The 22,607-nt window shown below is 36.9% G+C and overlaps 4 protein-coding genes and 1 long non-coding RNA gene across 5 annotated transcripts; 1 reads left to right on the forward strand and 4 right to left on the reverse strand.

The window, feature by feature from the left end:
• Positions 1–7,497: 7,497 nt before the first annotated feature.
• On the reverse strand, positions 7,498–11,262 carry LOC136811076 (uncharacterized). The gene has a single exon (XM_067067675.1). The coding sequence runs from the start codon at positions 11,260–11,262 to the stop codon at positions 7,498–7,500; it is 3,765 nt and encodes a 1,254-aa protein (XP_066923776.1).
• Positions 11,263–12,036: 774 nt separating this feature from the next.
• On the forward strand, positions 12,037–13,644 carry LOC136811063 (uncharacterized). The gene is made up of 4 exons (XR_010847197.1): positions 12,037–12,182; positions 12,447–12,509; positions 12,740–12,842; positions 13,373–13,644. It is a non-coding gene; the product is annotated as an uncharacterized lncRNA (long non-coding RNA).
• A 2,163-nt stretch (positions 13,645–15,807) lies between these two features.
• LOC136811077 (uncharacterized) lies at positions 15,808–17,615 on the reverse strand. Its single transcript, XM_067067676.1, has 2 exons — positions 16,683–17,615; positions 15,808–16,647 (listed from the first exon to the last, which is right to left on the reverse strand). Exons 1-2 carry the CDS (start codon positions 17,613–17,615, stop codon positions 15,808–15,810), a joined length of 1,773 nt encoding a protein of 590 aa, XP_066923777.1.
• A 16-nt stretch (positions 17,616–17,631) lies between these two features.
• LOC136811078 (uncharacterized) lies at positions 17,632–19,087 on the reverse strand. The gene is made up of 2 exons (XM_067067678.1): positions 18,995–19,087; positions 17,632–18,807 (listed from the first exon to the last, which is right to left on the reverse strand). The coding sequence occupies exons 1-2, from the start codon at positions 19,085–19,087 to the stop codon at positions 17,632–17,634; spliced, it is 1,269 nt and encodes a 422-aa protein (XP_066923779.1).
• Positions 19,088–19,395: 308 nt separating this feature from the next.
• LOC136811079 (uncharacterized) lies at positions 19,396–20,283 on the reverse strand. Its single transcript, XM_067067679.1, has one exon. The coding sequence runs from the start codon at positions 20,281–20,283 to the stop codon at positions 19,396–19,398; it is 888 nt and encodes a 295-aa protein (XP_066923780.1).
• Positions 20,284–22,607: the final 2,324 nt, after the last annotated feature.

The following is a 22,607-nucleotide window of genomic DNA, read 5'->3' on the forward strand; positions in this document are numbered from 1 at the left end:
GTCACGTTTTCAACAGTAATGTTATTTTTTAATTTGATTGTTTCAGAAACCAGTTTTTCTTGTTTAACACAGTGAACTCCTTCAGGTTGAGCTGAATTGTTTTTTATATTTTCATACAGTTTCATAGGGCATGTCATAGAAATTTGATTACAACAGTTGGCGGGTTTCTGGATGGTTTCCCTAACTGTAAGTTGTTTTCCCACCCTGCAAACTTTTATAGCAAAAACAGTTTATTATTGGAGAAATTAGAAGGTTTTGATAACCTTTACATGTGACTTACATTTTATAAAACAAAGACACAGTAACTATCAGCCAAGATGCCTGCAGTAGGTCCATTCCTTTGCTTCACGTGGGGTTGAAAGCACCTCCAAAAGTACATGGTCTGTTTTCTTCATGACAATTTTTGCCAGTAGAGACGATGAGAGTTTGTCAAAGAGTTCATTTCGTCGCTCATATTCAATTGTTATAGATTGACCAGATTAGTCGTACTGTATGATTTCACTTCGTTTCGAAATAATCAATGATACCAATAATACCAATGCACCAACACTTAACTAATTGCACTGTTCAAAAAAGATAACATAGCCCCCGTTTTTAGTAATAAGTTGGAGATTTGATATTTCACAGAAAAGTGCTACCAAGGGGTATTTCGGGTACCATATCTTCCGAAGGACTTTTCTGTTTGCCTTGAAATTTAACAAACTTCTTAACCTAAGGTTGAACTACCACTGGTGTAAAAATGAATGTTATAGCATAAGTAGAAAAAAAGCTCAATTTTTACAATCGCAAATTAAACCGCTAAAAATCGCGAATTTTTCAACCAAAAATACATTCAAATATCGCTTTTGATTCTCTAAAACAAACAAAAAAAAATTTCATAATTATATTTGACTATCAAAAGTTACAGGCATTCTTGTTTCCACTGCCAATTATATCTGGACAGACTTTAGTAATTATTTCAAAAATCCAAGATGTTTCCGTGATTTTGAAGTGAAGCTTGAGTAAAAAAACCTTTGTATGGACCCACCTGACTCAGAATCTTGAACCATACTAATGTTGATGTCAGCAGTTTGTTCTAGAAAAAAATAAAATTATTTTGTCTGAATAGCTTAAATCTTTATCATAGAATCTTGCATTCAATGTCAGAGACGCATATAAAATGTTATAATTTACACATTCTAAATTAAAGCTAGAAAAACTTACTTTCGTCAAGTACCAATGAATTTTTGGTAGAATTGCCAATAAAAACATCGTTGTATATGGGTGAATCAATTGAATCTGAGAAAGGATTGTTTAAAAAGTGAAAATCAATGAAAGCTTATTTTAAAGCCCTTATAAACAATCTTCTCTGATTTGATGTGATTGATTGATAACCATTCAAAATATTATAATTAAGTTACCTGGAGTCAACATAGGTGCATTTTCAACTGTGTCTTCTTTTGCTGAGGTCTGTTGTTCATTGTTTGTTGATGTTTCTACAGGAATATTTAGAAACAGACGTCAAATAAAATCTGTGCGGTTGTGCTCTTGACAATGCAACAAAATGGCGAAAACTTCTGAAAATCTCACGGAAATTTCATCAAAATATGGATCCTGCACCCCAAATGAATGCTTTATAAATGAAATAATACGGGATAACGATGTCTTGCAGTGTAGGAAGTGTCAAAGATTTGTTCATTATGCCTGTTCGGAGCTTCCAGCCTACCAAGTACAGATTTGCCTTCAGTACAAAGCAAGGAGATTCGAATGTGCGAAATGCATCACAGTCACGCCAATATTATTAGAGAAGTTCAAAACAAGTAAACAAAGAACGACCAATAACAAGGCAACAAATACTGGAGGTAAAGAGAAAGATCAAGATGAGCAATGTGTTTTCGCTAGACTGGATAGACTGGAGAAGAAGATCGACGATCTTGTAAACAAAGATGATGTCGTTAAAGGACCCAAACAACAGCAGACATACGCTAGCATCGCTAAAGATGAGCTAAAGAAAAAAGACCACGATATAGAATCAAAGCAACAACAGACATACGCTAGCATTACTAAAGATGAGCTAAAGAAACAAGAGGTAAAGATCAAGAATTTCATCAAAGAAGAGAAAGAAGAAGAACGATGGTTAAACTTAACAAAGTACAATATCATTGTTCACAACCTCGGAGAGAACAAAGATGAAGACCTAGAAGAACAACGTGTAGGATTATGTTGAAGAAGTTGTACAAAACCAAATGGGATTAAAGGTAAACATCGTCAGCGCAGAAAGAATAGGAGCTCGGAAGGACGAAATGTTCAAAACAAAAAGATGGCGACCCTTGAAAGTCGTGCTAAAGAACGAAGAAGAGAAACGTCATATTCTGGCATCAGTCCACAAATTAGAGAAAGACGAATTTAGAGTATCCGACGATTTTTCGAAGAAAGAACGCGAAACCATCAAAGAGTGGCATAGGAAGGCAAAGGAGAAAACAGAATTACAAAAGGATGGCAGCTGGATATATAAGGTTAGAGGAAGTCCTCGGACAAAACTCTACTTTAAGAAGATCTGTAACAAACCTGTTACTGAAAATGAAATATTGTAAAGACGACTGGTTAAGAGACCCACCGTGCGTCTACAACTGTAAAATTGTAAAATGTTAAGCATGATTATTTCATAGAGGTCGATAGACCTGAGAAATATATTACTGTAAATTAAATAAATTTTGAAATTCATATCAAAATACAAGCCTTGAATTTCGGCCCAAACAAAGAAAGAGAAATTTCAATGTTATAATAAGTTACCTGGAGTCAATTCAGGTACCATGTCAACTGTATCTTCTTTTGCTGAGGGTTGTTTTTCAAGGTTTGTAACCTTTGAGGAGCCTGATTATAAAAGAAAAATGAGCAGATTATAACTATAAGTATAGCTATCATCTTAAAACAAAAATGACAAATTCTTTATCTAGATAGAAACTGACCATGAAGACCTGAAATACTGACTTCATTGTGGCATGTTGAAATTGTACAAGTATATTCAAGAAATTATTCATAATGTATCAGCTTGGTGAATCTTGTCAGTTGTTCCAGGAGCTTTTTGTGAATAAACGGCTGTATCCTTCGTGGTATCTTGGTAAAGAGGAAACAGGATGAAAAATTATGACATTAAAGCTGTGTTTTTCAATGAGAAGCAGACTTAATACTCAGCTTTTTCCATGGTTAATTTGAGAGGGCCAGCAGAGGATTCCCAAAAGTAAAGAGACTGAAGGAGAAAACGAGTTAATTTTGATAGGATATATGAAGAAAATTCTTATTTTCTCAATTTTCTCAAAAATGCCTCCCCAACTGCCAGAAAAAATAAAGTTTCATACCATTTTCATTAAATAAACAGTCGATTTCAAAAGGTATCGTTTCCCCATCGATGTCCCACCTCACATTGAGTTTTTGGCCAGATTGTGATGTCACCACACCAAAAACACGTGCATTTTGCCAATTATCACCGAATTTGGAGTATGACCAACGATCTTGCACAGAACTTTTGTTCTGTTGACACTCGGCGACCTACTTTTATTCTTTTCATTCTACAAACTACTTGAAAGATTTCTTTTTTCAATATTACTAAAAGAAAAACCAAAATAACTTCTAATTTTTCAAAACAAAATCCTGAGCTAATAAAAGATTCTTGCTAATATATAAATATTTGGGTAAAAAAAACTGGCTGAAACCCAATCCTAAATTTGTATGTCTAATATGTAAAAATTAGTGAAATAGTTTTTACAATACAAATCAAACATCTGAAACATAACAAAGCATGCAAAACACAATATCTTTTTACTTTATAGACATTTATAGAAGTTACCTAGGTTGAAATAATATCAATATAAAACATTTACCAAACCCACTAAAAACATGTACTCCTTCTTCTTTTCTAACAATGTTTCTCTGAGATTGAAATGAAACTTTCAATTCTTAACGTTTCGAATGTTATTCAATGTAATGTCTTCTTTCTTGTTTCTGCTTCTTTGTGTCAGAAATCAAATTAAACAATACCTCAGTTTTCTTTATATTTGTTTTCTGACAAAAAGAAGTAAGCCTCGCTTGCTTCTTTTTGTCAGAAAATCCCTTCTTTGATACACACTTCTTTTTCTGATAAAAAGAAGTATTTGTAATGTTTTTCTGATAAAAAGAAGTAGTTGGTTACTTCTTTATTCAAAAAAGTTTTTCCAGATTGGCAACTCAAAAATTTTTTTTCTAAGCCAAAAAAGTTAAGTTTTGACCCAAAGAAGCCATTTCAGTCAAAAAGTCAAAATTCATAAAAATGTGGGTTACTTCCTTTTGTCAGAAAGGGGCAGAGATATCATATAGTATTTTGACCAATGTGCAAAACCTTCCAAATGTTCGTTTATATGAGACTTTAAAAGAAGTTCTTGAATGTCGTGTATGTCGTGTGGTTGTTACAACTCCACCCTTGTTGTATTCAGAATGTTTTAAACAGCATATCGTTTGCGCAGATTGTTTGGTGCGTTTAGGAGAGAGTCCATCGTGTCCAAATTGTCGAGAGACTCCCCTCGTGACGTTCCCTGTTCATACTTTCGATCCAATTTTGGAAATTATGGCAAGCTTAATCCGATAGATACAGATCATAGTTTATATCTTTTGTTAATTCAGTACATATTTCAGTGTTTTTAAAAAAACTACTAGTAATCAAATCAAATTTTGTATTTCTCTTCCTACTCCTTAAAGTATTTCCCAAAATAAAATTACGTGAAATTATAAATGTGAATAATTTTTGATAAAGTTTGAATTAAATTGCAATCTTGTTCTCGTTGAAAAGGTAATATTGAGTGGGATATTATCAGGATAGTCAACTCCTGGTAAAATTGTGCTATAAACACCTTTTACTCTCAGGTACCTAATAGCCGGCATGGTGGAAATTCTGATTCAAGTAGCTATTCCTTGCATCTTTAAGATGCTCAAAGCCTTCTGATAAGTCCAAATCAAAAGTTGTTTCAAAGTTCAACCTCCCATAATAAACCGCCTCATAAAGATCTTTAGCGTCTTGCATATTTGGTAGGTCTTCTTCGTTTATCGGGATGAGCTGATTTGTTTGCCTCCTGATTATAATAGGCATGCCTCGTCCTGTGAGTAAACAAAGTAGTTTTTTACACAGAAATATTGTACGCTGTACTAACGCACTTTGTAATACCTGACAAGTGCGTCAGATGTTATTACAAAGTGTGTCAATTTTTATTACAAAGTGTGTTAGGTCAATTATTACAAAGTGTGTCAATTTTTATTACAAAGTGTGTTAGGTATGTGAAAAAGAAACATCAAAAACAATCATTAACAAGAAAAGAGCCTGAGCAAAATAATGACGAAGGAGATTCTTTATTCTTTGAGGCGTTTTTGTACTCCATTCGAGCCAATTGTAATAGCCCAAGTTACTTTATCTAAATATAAAATTCCTCGCAAAAATTGTTAGACCAAACTAGATTTGAAACCTGGAATGCAGTGACTGTTCCATGAAATTACAACAAGTGTGAGGCCGTAGCTCGTCAATAACGTCGCAGTAATAGATACGCAAAACCTATGGACTTCATTTTCCATATCAATTTGCCCAATGTTTTCCATGATAACAAGACCAGCTTTGATTGGGTAGTTTACGCGCTTGTTTACCTCGACCCAAAAACGTTCGATTGGTAGATTCTTGGAAGAAAAATAAAGTTAACAGCAATGCAGAAACTTAAAGGTGCTTGGCAACTAGCAAGGACATATCGATTGAGTTTTGAAACTTAGCCGTAAAATAAAAAAGGTTAATCTTTGGATATTGCCCAAAGATTCCCCTGATATACATGAAATCATGAAAAGAAGAAATTTTGGCGAAAAGAAACTTTTTCTTGATTTGGCAAAAATCCGCAAAATTGAGTTCCCGCTAAATGAAAGTTTCTCAGTCATATCCGTCGAATTAAATTACGTGTGAAAAAACTTCTCGGCCATCCGCTAAATTATATTCCCCCAAAAATGTCTTACTTTAATGTAATAAAAAAGTATGAAAATAACATGGTTGATAAACAAAAACATATTCACATACACGTTTTTTTATAAGGAACGCGTTTATAAGGACCTCGAGGCTGAAAATAGTCCAACAAATGACTGACTGCTTTGAATAAACTAAAAAGCGGTAAAGCCAGAGACCCGTTCAGCTTGAGATCCGAGCACTTCATTTCTGCGATTTCTCCCACCTTTATCACTCACCTCACACGTCTTGCAAACAACATCTTTCAATCAGATGAGTTACCACCATGCCTGAGCTCATCCATCATCATACCCTCAGCGAAATCTTATAAAAAATCGTTGAAAGATCCTAACAACTATCACTACTAGGTCAAAAAACATTGATTAGGCTCATGTTCAATGTTTTTCACTGACTGTCGGTAGCTTTTATTGACAATCAACAGTTTTATTGGACTGTCAATTACAGATTATTGACAAGTGTTAATGCCACACAGGAACTGACATTAGAGATTGTACTCGTCAATAAACATATATTGTACGGCTAAAACAAAATAGCACAAAAAACTAAGTTACAACTTTATCCTTGACAAAATTCACAAGTCCTAAGGTCTGTATTAACTAAACATACAAGACATGCAAAAGCCTCTGTACAAAGGTACAATAATACAATATAGACAAGCATACAACAAGAGATGAATACAAGAGAACATGTAACATAGAAAGACACTTACTAAGGACACAGTGAAAAAGGCTAGGAAGCCATCTAGGTCAACCAGCACACCACTAGACAAACATATACACAAGTGACAAGTGAATCCACAATACTTTTATACATAACAGTACATTCACAAGATGATAGACAATTAGTATGCATGAGTTAACATATAACAATACAATAATACAATAACATAACATGACATCACTATGACAACATTGACACACTTCCAAAACATGACAATTGAAAATGCTACCATTTTGACAACATGACACATCACAAGAAAAACGTGTAATTTACAGACCAACATTTAACATTGATAATTTACAGAACAAAGTCAAAATATATAAACAAATGTTACTAAATGTATTAGACTTAATAAATAATGGCTTGGATACTGAAAAGACACACAAATGACACTGCAAACAAAAAGAGACTGGAAACAAGGGAAAACACTGACCAAACAGAAAAACACAGAAAAACCTGAAAAACCTAAAAATGGGGAAACCCCAAACATCCTGAAGAGAACCATAAACAGACACTGTGCCTCAGCCGCTACATGGCTCCCCTCAAGATGTGCCTGATCCTCAAAACATCTTGAAAAATCCTACAAAAAATAATTTTTTTTTTTTTTTAAATAAATTTTCTATTACTAACAAGCAAAAATGTTTTTGGTTTGAATAAATCTTCCTATTACTAACAAGCAAATTGTTTTCAAACTAATTTTTGAATATATTAAAATATTTCATCCTTTGTTTGGCTCCTTGGTGGGGAATTCAATTCCATAACCGAAAATCAGTTCAATTTTTGGAATCACTTTCCAATATTAAAACAAGTTTATTAACAGGCCGAATATATTTAGATTGGCCTTGTTTAATTTCAACAGTTCTGACGACTCCATCATCACTATGTCGAACCGTATCGACTAAAGCCATTTTCCATTCATTTCGCTTAGCGTCGTCTTTAACGAGAACTATATCTCCAGCTTGTAGATTACGTTTAGTGTCGTTCCATTTGTGACGTATTTGAAGGTGTTGTACATACTCCTTTCTCCACCGTGACCAGAACTCGTTACAAATATGCTGAACTCGCCTCCATCGCCTTCTTGAATACAGGTCTGCTTTCTCGAAACGTCCTGGTGGTGGCATGACAATGCTAGATTTCATTGTCAATAGATGATTTGGTGTTAAAGGTGTTGGACTCTCTACATCACTGAGGCATTCAACAGTTAATGGTCTTGAATTCAAGACAGCCTCTATTTCAACTAATAATGTTCGAAAGGATTCATCATTTAACGAATGACCATGAGTGGTCAATAATGAATCTAAGATTGCACGTGTAGAGCGTATTAGTCTTTCCCATACGCCTCCAAAGTTGCTTGCGTATGGTGGATTGAACTTACAGGAAACAAAGTCTGCATTTTGTTCCATCAGATAAATCTTGATTGCTTGATCGTCCAATTCATTGATCGCTTTGACGAGTTCGTTTCGAGCTCCAACAAAATTTGAGCCGTTGTCACATCTGACCAGTCGTACTGGTCCTCTTCTTGCAATGAAACGTCGTAGACACATGATGAACGAATCAGTGTCCATAGAATTAACACTCTCTAGATGGCAAGCTCGTGAATTTAGGCACGTGTAGATAATACCATAACGTTTGAGCTCGCTTCGTCTTTCTTTGATGAGGAAAGGACCAAAAAGGTCCAGTTCGACGTAGGTGAATGGTGGTGCATCTTGTAACCGATCTTCGGGTAGATCAGCCATCTTTGGTGATTGAGACTTCCCACGTAACTTACGACAAGTTACACATTGATGAAGAACATGACGAACAAGGGAATTACCGTTGATACACCAGAATCCCTTTTCTCTCAGTCTACACAACGTTGCGTTGCGCCCTCCGTGTTGCATCTCTTCATGAACTTTTTGGATGACACTCTTTGTTGTTGTTGATCGTCTGGGTAGCACGATGGGATGCTTCTCTTCATATGGGATGTTGGTTGCATTGTTGATACGTCCACCAACTCGAAGGATATCTTCTCCATCGACGAATGGTGCCAATTGATATATCGGGCTCGTTTTCTTCAGTGGTTCCTTCTTCTTCAATTGGTTGATGTTGTCAGGGAAGGCCTTCTGTTGAACTAATCTGATGATAGCTTTCTCTGCTTTCTGTTTGACTTCAACTTCTGACTTTTGCCTGTTTGACTTTCGAAGTCGAATCATTCTGTATATGATACGTACCATCTTTGACCACGAGTTAGTACGGCTTTCGAGAACATCAATCAATTCTGGTTGAACTTTGGATGTTTGAACATTGGACGTTTGAACCTTGGACGTATGCACCTTGACCTTCTTTACTTCTTTGTCGCCATTTGTCAACTTCAGTACGTTAGGTTGCTTTGGCCATTGTGCTTTGCTCTGATAGAGGAAATCGGGTCCCCTAAACCAATGTCTAATCTTTTCGGTTGCTGTCAGGTTCAAACCTTTCGACGAATGATCGGCTGGGTTTTGTTTGCTTGGGACGTAATGCCATTGGTCAAGTTGAGTCTTCTCACGAACAAATTGAGATCTATTTGCGACAAATACGTGGAATCGTCTGGTATCATTTGAGATGTAACTCAATACAACTTGAGCGTCGGTCCAGAAATACTCGTCATTGATTGTGGTATCAAGCTCTCTCTTAAGGAACAATGAAACTTTGACGGATACAACAGCCGCTGATAGTTCCAAGCGAGGTATTGTAGGTCTTTTCAATGCCGCGACTCTTGATTTTGATAACACCAGTTGGCAATGAATACTTCCTTTGTCGTTCAAGTACCTGATGTAAGATACCTGTCCATAACCTTCCTCCGCCCCATCCGAAAAGTGGTGAAGGGATATGTTGACGATGGTACCAAAATCTTTTGGCTTCAAGCACCTATGGATCTCGAACTGCTCAATGGACTTCAATTGTAATTTCCATTGTTCGAATCGTTTCAATTGCTGCTTAGTGAGTGGTTCATCCCAACCGTGTTTGTTGGCACAAATTTCTTGTAGAATCTTCTTTCCTTCTAACAGGAAGGGTGAGATCAAGCCCAACGGATCGTACATTGAGCTGACGGTCGACAAAACTCCTCGTCGTGTTGATGGTTTCTCTTTGAATTGAACTTTGTAGGTGAACACGTCACGTTCTGGGCACCACTGCATGCCCAGGGCTCGTTCGTTGGGTATTGTGTCGGTTGTCATATCAAGGTCCTTCAGAGACTTTGATCTTTCTGCTGGTGGTATTGATTCGATAACTGAACGACTATTCGAATGAAACTTAGTGAGACGAAAACCACCTTCTTTGCACATCAGTCGTGTGTTGTTTACTGTTGAGATGGCTGAGTCGTCTTCTGGAAAGGACTTTAGCATGTCGTCTACATAGAAGTTACGATGCAATACTTCAGCTGCTTGCTCGCCGTACTTGAATTTGTTCTCGGTAGCAGTTCGTCTCAGTGCATGATTGACACAACTTGGGGATGATGTGATACCAAAGTAGTGGACACACATTTGATATTCTTGCAACTTGCTTTCCAGGTCCCCATCTGGCCACCATAAGAAACGAAGATAATCACGTTGGTCGTCAGGTACTCTGACCTGACAAAACATTGCTTCGATATCACCCATAACTGCTACTGGCTCCTCTCTGAAACGCACGAGGACACCCATCAACTGGTTTGTTAGGTCTGGTCCCTGTAGTAGCTCTTGGTTCAGACAATAACCGTTTGCCTTCATGGAACAATCGAAAACGACTCTGATCTTGTTTGGTTTCTTTGGGTGGTACACACCATGATGCGGTATATACCAGGTTTTGCTATCAGCTGGTGGTTTAACTGCCTTGGTTGCATATCCTTTGGAGATGATGTCGTTCATAAACTTGACGTAATCTTGATACATTTTCGGTTGTTTGGATAGTTTTCGTTTCAACCAGTGTGCTCGTTGTAGTACTTGATCGAAGTTGTTTGGAACTATCTTTTCTTTGGATCGGAATGGAAGTGGTGAAACATAATGACCATTTTCAAACGTTGTCTCGTCTTCCATCATTTGGATGAAACGTTTGTCTTCCATGGATACCACTTGGTAGTCATTTGATTCGTGAAAATCGATTGATTGAGCGGTGATAATCATATCTCTCAGTGAAAGATCTTTGATAGTCTCTCGAACATTAATACTGACACGATTAGATGAAAACGAATTCTTACTTTTGCTGCTCATTGGGCCGGATACACACCATCCCAAACGAGTTTTATATGCATAGGGACCGTCACCTTCAATTTGAATGACTTCTATTGGTTCCAAGGCTTTAGGACAATTTGTTCCGATCAGTAAACCGATAACAGCTTTCTCAGAAACTTTTGGTAGGTAATGTTTGATACTTGATAGATACGTCCACTTTTTGATTTTGTCGGATGTTGCAATGTCACTGTCATCAGCAGGCAGTGATAAACGAGTATAACACTTGGGAAGGTTGATAATATCCGTGCTGTCAAAAGATGAAACCTTAAGGTGATTGATAAACGAGGTATCTTCTCGATGACTACCAGCCATGGTTTCGATTTCAATGGTGGTCTTGGTTTCAACGATACCGAGTTGAAATAGGACGTCTTCAGTGACAAAGGTACCTTGTGAGCCATTGTCTAACAGTGCAAACGTTTCGATACACTTGGTTGGATTTGATGGATGAGAGATGATGACTCTGACGATACTCAGACTGACGGATTTTGAACTGTTGGAGATGCAATTAGAGATAACTGGTGGAGACGGTTGAGTTGAGGACGTTGTCTGCGTTGACGTTCACTGGGCGAAATCATAGATTTCCCAAATTGTAAATATAGTAAAACTGTATATAAAAAACAGTATTTCAATGAATTTCAAGCGGACTTTGAAAGTCCACCTTTCGAACGTGTAAATATCTGAAATATATTGAAAAATATGATAATTCAAGGATTTCCATCTATTTGAAAGATGATCTTTACTATATTTCAATATTTTGAAAATATGAAATTTTCATGTCGTTAAAATCTCTTGAAATATGAATTTCACTAAATTTACAATTTTTGAAATATGAGAGCGCCAATCTAAAATGGCGGCATAGATCTTAAACCGGGGGTCAATAGAAAACCAATATGATTCGTATGATATCAGTATTTACAATGTAAATATGTTTTAGAAGATTACTCCAGTTTAGTTTTAAATTCACTCGAATAATTTTAATTCGAAGAACGCCTAATTGTATGGTGTCTATGTTATATTTTTGAGAGTATCTTAAGCAAAATTTAATAATGTAACCCCCTGACCAGATGCCAGATTCGCTTTACGAAATCAAAACATTCAAAACAAGTTTTCAATTTTGTGGTTTCTTTGATTTGAGTGTTAAAGTTGGAGTGGTGGAAGTGATAAGCTGATCTGGAGTCTGGTGTAAGAAAAATGGAAAGGAGAAACTTAATTCAACCACAAAATCATGATGTGTAAGTATTACTTCACCGATTTATATCTAGTTTTTGCTATTTCTATATATCCTAAACTAAGGGTCGATCAGACAACACTCATTTAAGGATTTTTTTGCATCTTTTTGCATTTTGTTTCTTTAATTTGCCTTTGCGATTTGTCATGTCATTCACCCAGATCAGGGGTATATTTTCTACTTTTTTTTACTTTTTTGTAAATGTTGTTTTCCTTTGCTGTTCATTTGTTGTCAAAATGTTTGACTCTTTTGTCTTTCTACACTACAGGTCGTGATGCTGTATATCATAACATAAACTCCACGAAACCATTTCTCGTCAAGTAAATCAAGGGTAAGTAAGGAAATTATCTGCTTATTTGTATTCTACTTTTTTTAAAAGAACTATAAGCTAGATAATTTGCTATATATGTAGGTATTTCAATTTTTTTTTGAGCAATGAAATGTTTTTGGCAAAGCTTTCTTCTCAATTTTTGACTATTCTGAGATATGATTAAAATGATTATCTTTGTTTGTGAATGAATGATGGAGCAATATACATCAGTTTTGTTTATTTTTATGCAGGTTAAATGACTTTATCAATCACTGAAACTGTACAACTCTCTGCACCATAAAGGAAAAATCCAGATAGCCTACACCACATGATCTGACAGACAAAACGAGAAAGGTATTTATCACAGAATTAAATTAAATTTTTTCAACAATTCCTAGTCCATTTGCTTTACAAGGTAACCTTTTCTCTCGAAACTAGAGATCAAATAAAATTTCCCGGAGGGGGGGGGCACTTAGTCAAAATTGGGTATGGGGACGTTTTGCTGGGCAGGGTCCCTTTTTTATACTATATCTAACAGGGTGCAAAATTTTCCAATTTTCAAGATGAGTTTCTGATAGGGTCGAATATTTTGATTATTTTGGACACTTTTCAGGGTGGAAATGAGAAAATTTAAAAGTTTTTCGGCTACTTTTATTAATTTTTGCCATTCCAGGGTGAAAATGAGAGATCTTTTAATTTTTTATTCTGACAGGGTTCCAATTTTGCCAAAAGTTCACATCTGATAGGATCAACTTTTCAAACTCCAGTGGTACTTCCCCGTTGACCGTCAAGGTCAGAGCCCTTGGGTTAATTTCGTGATAAGATTCATATTTTTACTTTTGATAGTTTGACCATATTATTATCGATTTTCAATTTTTCTTCAGAGAACACCATGAACTGACACGATCTTTGAAGAAAGCTGATTGACTTATGATCCTGAAATCGAGTTATTTGGCAAGTGACGGTTACTGATTTCTTTGATGTTCTGAGTGTTAGTTTCAAGAGCTAAAAGTTGCTTGAAATAGGATACTGATCTTGGAATTTTAATAAAGAAAGTTTGACCAAAGTTTAACTTATTTGACTAATACTCTTAAGTTTTTGCCCTCATACATTGTATACACAGCATTTGTATTTTTTCTGTATTTTTTTACCTTGTAAAATATTAAATTTACTTTATCTTATTTAATATGAATTTTTAGTTCTTCTAAAGATGAAATAGATCAGTAAAATGAAATGTAAACTAAAAAGTAACCTGTGTCTTCCTTCCTTTTTAGCTCTATTTTGATACCTCGAAACTTAACATTTGCAATTTGGAAATCTTTTAAACTTTATGTTTCATCCTTGTGTAAAGATAATAATTATGAAAATTTTCCTTTGGGAAATGTTTTAAACTTGACATTACATTCCAGGGAAAGTTAGTAAATGTAATATTTCCCTTGTTGAAAACTTCTAAACTTGAAATTTCATTATATGTAAAGTTAGTAAATATGATAATTCCATGTGTCAGGAAATGTCTGAATAGGAATTCTCCATCTTTACATTTCGTAGGAAATATGGTCTTTCAAAACGTATGAAATATATAGAAAATGTTAGATTTCCTATATATTTCCTACATTAGAAATCTATGATTTCGCCCAGTGNCGGAATATCGACAGTTTGTTATATACCACGGACCCGTCGTTTTAAGAGAAATTGTTCACACTAAGTGCGACGATCACTTTCTGTTATTACACGTTGTTAATGCCACACAGGAACTGACAATAGGAATTTGTACTCGGCAATAAACATATATTGTACGGCTAAAACAAAATAGCACAAAAACTAAGTTACAACTTTATCCTTTACAAAATTCACAAGTCCTAAGGTCTGTATTAACAAAACGTACAAGACATGCAAAAGCCTCTGTACAAAGGTACAATAATACAATGTAGACAAGCATACAACAAGAGATGAATACAAGAGAACATGTAACAAAGAAAGACACTTACTAAGGACACAGTGAAAAAGGCTAGGAAGCCATCTAGGTCAACCAGCACACCACTACACAAACATATACACAAGTGACAAGTGAGTTCACAATACCTTTATACATAACAGTACATTCACAAGATGATAGACAATTAGTATGCACGAGTTAACGTAAAACAATACAAAAATACAATAACATAGCATTACATTACATCACTATGACAACATTGACACACCTCCAAAACATGACAATTGAAAATGCTACCATTTTGACAACATGACACATCACACCAAAAACGTGTAATTTAACATTGATAATTTACAGAACAAAGTCAAAATATATAAACAAATATTACTAAATGTATTAGACTTAATAAATAATGGCTTAGATACTGAAAAGACACACAAAAGATACTGCAAACAAATAGAGACTGGAAACAAGTGAAAACACTGACCAAACAGAAAAACACAGAAAAAACTGAAAAAACATAAAAATTGGGAAAACCCCAAACATCCTGAGGAGAACCATAAACAGACACTGTGCCTCAGCCGCTACTTGGCTCCCCTCAAGATGTGCCTGATCCTCAAAATATCTTGAAAAATCCTACAATAAATAATAACTAAAATTTTTTTTTTTTTTAATAAATTTTCTATTAATAACAAGCAAAAAATTTTTTGATTTTAATAAATCTTCCTATTACAAGCAAATTGTTTTCAAACTAATTTTTGAATATATTAAAATATTTCATCCTTTGTTTGGCTCCTTGGTGGGGAATTCAATTCCATAACCGAAAATCAGTTCAATTTTTGGAATCACTTTCCAATATTAAAACAAGTTTATTATTAACAGGCCGAATATATTTAGATTGGCCTCGTTTAATTTCAACAGTTCTGACGACTCCATCATCATCACTAGTCGAACCGTATCGACTAAAGCCATTTTCCATTCATTTCGTTTAGCTTCGTCTTTAACGAGAACTATATCTCCAGCTTGCAGATTATGTTTAGTGTCGTTCCATTTGTGACGTATTTGAAGGTGTTGTACATACTCCTTTCTCCACCGTGACCAAAACTCGTTACAAATATGCTGAACTCTTGAATACAGGTCTACTTTCTCGGAACGTCCTGGTGGTGGCATGACAATGCTAGATTTCATTGTCAATAGATGATTTGGTGTTAAAGGTGTTGGACTCTCTACATCACTGATGTATTCAACAGTTAATGGTCTTGGATTCAAGATAGCCTCTATTTCAACTAATAATGTTCGAAAGGATTCATCATTTAACGAATGACCATGATTGGTCAATAATTAATCTAAGATTGCACGTGTAGAGCATATAAGTCTTTCCCATTAGCCTCCAAAGTTGCTTGCGTATGGTGGATTGAACTTCCAGGAAACAAAGTCTGCATTTTGTTCCATCAGATAAATCTTAATTGCTTGATCGTCCAGTTCATTGATCGCTTTGACGAGTTCGTTTCGAGCTCCAACAAAATTTGAACCGTTGTCACATCTGACCGGTCGTGCTGGCCCTCTTCTTGCAATGAAACGTCGTAGACACATGATAAACGAATCATTGTCCATAGAATTAACACTCTCTAGATGGCAAGCTCGTGAATTTAGGCACGTGTAGATAATACCATAACGTTTGAGCTCGCTTCGTCGCTCTTTGACGAGGAAAGGACCAAAAAGGTCCAGTCCGACGTAGGTGAATGGTGGTGCATCTTGTAACCGATCTTCGGGTAGATTAGCCATCTTTGGTGATTGAGACTTCCTACGTAACTTATGACAAGTTACACATTGATGAAGAACATGCCGAACAAGGGAATTACCGTTGATACACCAGAATCCCTTTTCTCTCAGTCTACACAACGTTGCGTTGCGCCCTCCGTGATGCATCTCTTCATGAACTTTTTGGATGACACTCTTTGTTGTTGTTGATCGTCTGGGTAGCACGATGGGATGCTTCTCTTTATATGGGATGTTGGTTGCATTGTTGATACGTCCACCAACTCGAATAATATCTTCTCCATCGACGAATGGTGCCAATTGATATATCGGGCTGGTTTTCTTCAGTGGTTCCTTCTTCTTCAATTGGTTGATGTCGTCAGGGAAGGCCTTCTGATGAACTAATCTGATGATAGCCTTTTCTGCTTTCTGTTTGACTTCAACTTCTGACTTTTGCCTGTTTGACTTTCAAGGCGAATCATTCTGTATATGATACGTACCATCTTTGACCACGAGTTAGTACGTCTTTCGAGAACATCGATCAATTCTGGTTGAACAACTTTGGACGTTTGAACCTTGGACGTTTGCACCTTGACCTTCTTTACTTCTTTGTCGCCATTTGTCAACTTCAGTAAGTTAGGTTGCTTTGGCCATTGTGCTTTGATCTGATAGCGGAAATCGGGTCCCCTAAACCAATGTCTTATCTTTTCGGTTGCTGTCAGGTTCAAACCTTTCGACGAATGATCGGCTGGGTTTTGTTTGCTTGGGACGTAATGCCATTGATCAAGTTGAGTCTTCTCACGAACAAATCGATATCTATTTGCGACATATACGTGGAATCGTCTGGTATCATTTGAGATGTAACTCAATACAACTTGAGCGTCGGTACAGAAATACTCGTCATTGATTGTGGTATCAAGCTCTCTGTTAAGGAACAATGAAACTTTGACGGACACAGCAGCCGCTGATAATTCCAAGTGAGGTATTGTAGGTCTTTTCAATGGCGCGACTCTTGATTTTGATAACACCAGTTGGCAATGAATACTTCCTTTGTCGTTCAAGTACCTGATGTAAGATACCTGTCCATAACCTTCCTCCGCCCCACCCGAAAAGTGGTGAAGGGATATGTTGACGATGGTACCAAAATCTTTTGGCTTCAAGCATCTATGGATCTCGAACTGCTCGATGGATTTCAATTGTAATTCCCATTGTTCAAATCGTTTCAATTGCTGCTCAATGAGTGGTTCATCCCAACCGTGTTTGTTGGCACAAATTTCTTGTAGAATCTTCTTTCCTTCTAACAGGAAGGGTGAAATCAAGCCCAACGGATCATACATTGAGCTGGCGGTCGACAAAACTCCTCGTCGTGTTGATGGTTTCTCTTTGAATTGAACTTTGTAGGTGAGCACATCACGTTCTGGACACCACTGCATGCCCAGGGCTCATTCGTTAGGTATTGTGTCGGTTGTCAGTCATATCAAGATCCTTCAGAGACTTTGATATTTCTTCTGATGGTATTGATTCGATAACTGTACGATTATTCGAATGAAACTTAGTGAGACGAAAACCACCTTCTTTGCACATCAGTCGTGTGTTGTTTACTGTTGAGATGGTTGACTCGTCTTCTGGAAAGGACTTTAGCATGTCGTCTACATAGAAGTTACGATGCAATACTTCACCTGCTTGCTCGCCGTACTTGAATTTGTTCTCGGTAGCAGTTCGTCTCAGTGCATGATTGACACAACTTGGAGATGATGTGATACCAAAGTAGTGGACACACATTTGATATTCTTGCAACTTGCTTTCCAGGTCCCCATCTGGCCACCATAAGAAACGAAGATAACCACGTTGGCCGTCAGGTGCTCTAACCTGACAAAACATTGCTTCGATATCACCCATAACTGCTACTGGCTCCTCTCTGAAACGTACGAGGACACCCATCAACTGGTTTGTTAGGTCTGGTCCTTGTAGTAGTTCTTGGTTCAAACAATAACCGTTTGCCTTCATGGAACAATCGAAAACGACTCTGATTTTGTCTGGTTTCTTTGGGTGGTACACACCATAATGCGGTATATACCAGGTTTTGCCATCAGCCGGTGGTTTATCTGCCTTGGTTGCATATCCTCTGGAGATGATGTCGTTCATAAACTTGACGTAATCTTCATACATTTTCGGTTGTTTGGATAGTTTTCGTTTCAACCAATGTGCTCGTTGTAGTACTTGATCGAAGTTGTTTGGAACTATCTTTTCTTTGGATCGGAATGGAAGTGGTGAAACATAATGACCATTTTTAAACGTTGTCTCGTCTTCCATCATTTGGATGAAACGTTTGTCTTCCATGGATACCACTTGGTAGTCATTTGACTCATGAAAATCAATTGATTGCGCGGTGATAATCATATCTCTCAGTGAAAGATCTTTGATGGTCTCTCGAACATTGATACTGACACGAATAGATGAAAACGAATTCTTACTTTTGCTACTCATTGGGCCGGATACATACCATTCCAAACGAGTTTTATATGCATAGGGACCGTCACCTTCACTTTGAATGGCTTCTATTAGTTCCAAGGCTTTAGGACAATTTGTTCCGATCAGTAAACCGATAAGAGCTTTCTCAGAAACCTTTGGTAGGTAATGTTTGATACTTGATAAATACGTCCACTTTTGATTTTGTCGGATGTTGCAATGTCACTGTCATCAGCAGGCAGTGATAAACGAGTATAAAACTTGGGAAGGTTGATAATATCCGTGCTGTCAAAAGATGAAACCTTAAGGTGATTGATAAACGAGGTATCTTCTCGATGACTACCAGCCATGGTTTCGATTTCAATGGTGGTCTTGGTTCCAACGATACCAAGTTGAAATAGAACGTCTTCAGTGACAAAGGTACCTTGTGAGCCATTGTCTAACAGTGCAAACGTCTCGACACACTTGGTTGAATTTGATGGATGAGAGATGATGACTCGGACGATACTCAGACCGACGGATTTTGAACTGTTGGAGATGCAGTTAGAGATAACTGGCTGAGACGGTTGAGTGTAGGTGCGGGTGGTGGATGTGAAAGAGTAATGATAGTCGAAACAGTAGTAGTTGCTGATGGTGGTGTCGTTCGAGTGGATCTGTAATTATGGAGAGTTGTTGGATGCGACTTGCTGCAAACAGCACAGGTTCGCTTGTTCTCACAACTTTTGGCATTGTGCTTGCACTTGGTCACGATGATGCGGTGGTCAGAACCGATGGGATCAGAAGAAGAGTGTGCTTGAGAATCATGGATAGTGTTTCTCCATTTCTTTCGGCAGAGTATGTAGTCAATTTGGCTAAGGTCTCCGGTGGAAAATTTCCAAGTCCAAAGGGAGCCTGTTCGTTTTTGAAAGATGTTTTTGTAGAGAATAAGTTGAATTCTGCAATGAACTCTTGGAGATAATCACCATTCTGGTTGCAGATGCTATGGTACGAAAAGTTGCCGGTTATACGGGCGTTGAAATCTCCGCATATTGCGAGGAATGAATGACTTGGTATCGTAAGAACTAGGTTGCGCATTTCAGTGTAGAACCTTTCGATATCTTCTTCATCGAAACCGCTATGTGGAGAGTAGCAAGATATTATGCTGGATTTTGGGTTACCTCTGAAATCAGCGATGATAATACGATCTGAAATCTTTCGAACTGACGACAGAATTGGTAGAAGATCCGTTTGGATGATGATTCCTACTCCGCCAATAGTTGTATTGTTTGCTGCTTTCCAAGCGGAAGCAGTGAATAGTGTGTAACGATTCAATGGTTGAGCAACTACCTCAGGGTCGTTTGCATTATGGAGGAAGCGATGTTCTTGGATAGAGCATATTGGAATGTTGAATTTCTCAAGGTGGACGACCATCTCTTTTCGTGAGTTAAGAGAGTTCAGAGTGTGACAATTGAGTTGTGCGTTGTGAATTCGATGCCTTTGGTTAAAGAGTCCTTTCTTTCTCCTATCATCGGGAGGTACCCTCCTTGTGGGGTTTGGGGCATCGCCGTCATTGGAATGGATTGTCGATATAATAGGTTGGAAAGGACGAAAATCGGGGGCTTCAACCCTGGAGCGATTTAAAGAACTGTTCATGTTGTCTAATGGCTGAAATAGCAGCGTTGAGTAACCAGTTCTGTTGCTGCCTTGCGGTTCCCAGCTAACTTGGGCGATGTGACTGAATGAACACGTTGTCTCAAAACCAAAATATTAGTCTCTCAATATATGCTAAGGAGACTTCAACTACCCGCAAGAATAGAGGTTTGTTTGTTTCACTATATTCGTCTGGCTTCTCCCCTTTGACCTGTTCGGCTTGGGTGAACCTGCCAGGAGACGAACTCCCGCCGACATAGCTCTCCGGATCGTAGAGGCACACAGGCTCCCTCACAAGCGACAAGGTTTAGTGAAAAGAAACACCCCCGTGTCACAGACCCGCTGGGCACCCCCACCCGCTGAAAAAAAAGTCCAAAATCTTGTCCCCGGGGAGAAAAACGGGCTAAATTTGCCTCCGGGGAATCCCCACTGAAAACTTTTAATTTTTCTAGATCCCCACTAAGTAGCTCTTCAAAATTTTTATTTCCCTGCCGGTCCCCACTGAAACTTGAAGATTTTGAGAAAACCCCGCTACCCGCCTATGCTAAAAAACATCAACAGAATTTATACAAAACTTTAGTTTGAAAACTTATGTTAAAAAACTGCTATTCTATCTTTGATTAACTCTTAACTGATAACCTTTATCTTTAAGACTGACTGTTCATTGTCAAGCAACTTCATCCAGCCAGCCAATTTTTTTAACATCCAATTTAGATTGTCTACCATATTTGTTTTGATTTTGAAATACCTTTAAATATATATTTTGCACGCTCGCAAGCTAAGCGAAACAAACTGACAGATTTCTTTAGCTAAGTAGTACGCGCTCAGCTAGGCTAGAAAATCCTGATTTTTTGTTATGAACAGGCCTGTCTAGAATGTGAGACACGAAAAACTGTTTACAGTGGTTTTTTTAAAAAGCTTTGTGCTCTTCATGCAGTTTTATGGAGTTTTGATGATTAAAATGGGTTGAAAATAGACTTCTGTTGACCCTGAGAATACTTTAATGGATTTTTATCAGTGTCAGTTTGATGTTTTGTAAACTGTTGTGATTATGATGAAAAGGAAGACAGAGAGAAAACAAACTTGGAAAACTTTGCAAGAAGCTGAGTTGAGAGGGACATGTTTGTCTGGATTTATTTCTACCTCAAGAAAAAAGAACAGTCATAAGAGGAAATTTATACAACGGAGAGAATGAATATTGTCATTGTAGAAACTCAAAAATTATGGGAATGATTTGCTTTGAATCTTGTTGTGAGGAATTTTTGGAGGATTTTATTTTGTCCATCATGATACAGCATGACCCATGGCCTGCAAAATACAACAGCAGCAGAAGCATATGATAGGGCTATCTAGTGACCAACAAAGACAAAATTGTTGAATTGATTGCATATGATACTGAACCTGTCAAATAGTTCCGATATCAAAGAGATTGTAAACAGACTTCTCAAGACCATGAATGTGATTTTTGTTATCAAAATTATGAATCGGTCAATGATATTGATAATTTGACGGGCTTCTTCCCAAACTCAGAGCTCAAACATCAAACGACGTTTCTTGAACTAACTTGGGAATATGTTTTAAATTCATTTTTGATGGATTATATTCCTGTTCCGCTATCATCCTGACCAGTCCTTACATGCATATTCATGATATTCATGATGTAATCGGTTAGTGTAAAACGCAGGTCACAGGTCGCAGGTCACAGGTCACAGGTCAACAAAGTGCAGACCGGAAAAAAGATAATAAGATCATAACATATACATAACATAACATCAATACATAACGCATTAAATTACAAAAAAGTAATACATGTCATTTAGATATTATAAAATGACAATTGAATAGAATAACAACCTAGTGACACTTACTTACAAAAATAATGACAAAATCATAAAATATGATGCCTAACAAGACAAAAGCACGAAAAATATTTATAATACAGAATGTGATGTTGATAGTGTGAATGGATATAAAACGGCACCAATCAGAAGCTTGTGAGGTCCCTAAGAGAGCGGTTTTAGAAGGATGAAACTAATTAATCATTCAATTGTTATTTTAATGACTTGCACAGGAAAAAGTATGGAAATCACATGCTTGGTAAAACTGATTTCCGAGCATGTGATCCTGCAAAAAATCACATGCGTGTGAAAATGTAATTCACAGTCCACCTTTTCTCACTTGTTAAATAGAATAGAAGTGAGTTACTTTTAGGGTATTAAACCTCTCTCTCTAAGAAAGACAAACAATCCGATTTGTGATTTTAGATCTAGTCAGACACTCCATTTAAGTCGAGAAAAGATGGCTTGTGAATTGCATTTTCACACGCA

This window comes from Clytia hemisphaerica, unplaced genomic scaffold, assembly GCF_902728285.1.
Source record: "Clytia hemisphaerica strain Z4C2 unplaced genomic scaffold, Clytia hemisphaerica genome assembly, whole genome shotgun sequence".
NCBI classification, from domain to species: Eukaryota; Metazoa; Cnidaria; class Hydrozoa; order Leptothecata; family Clytiidae; genus Clytia; species Clytia hemisphaerica.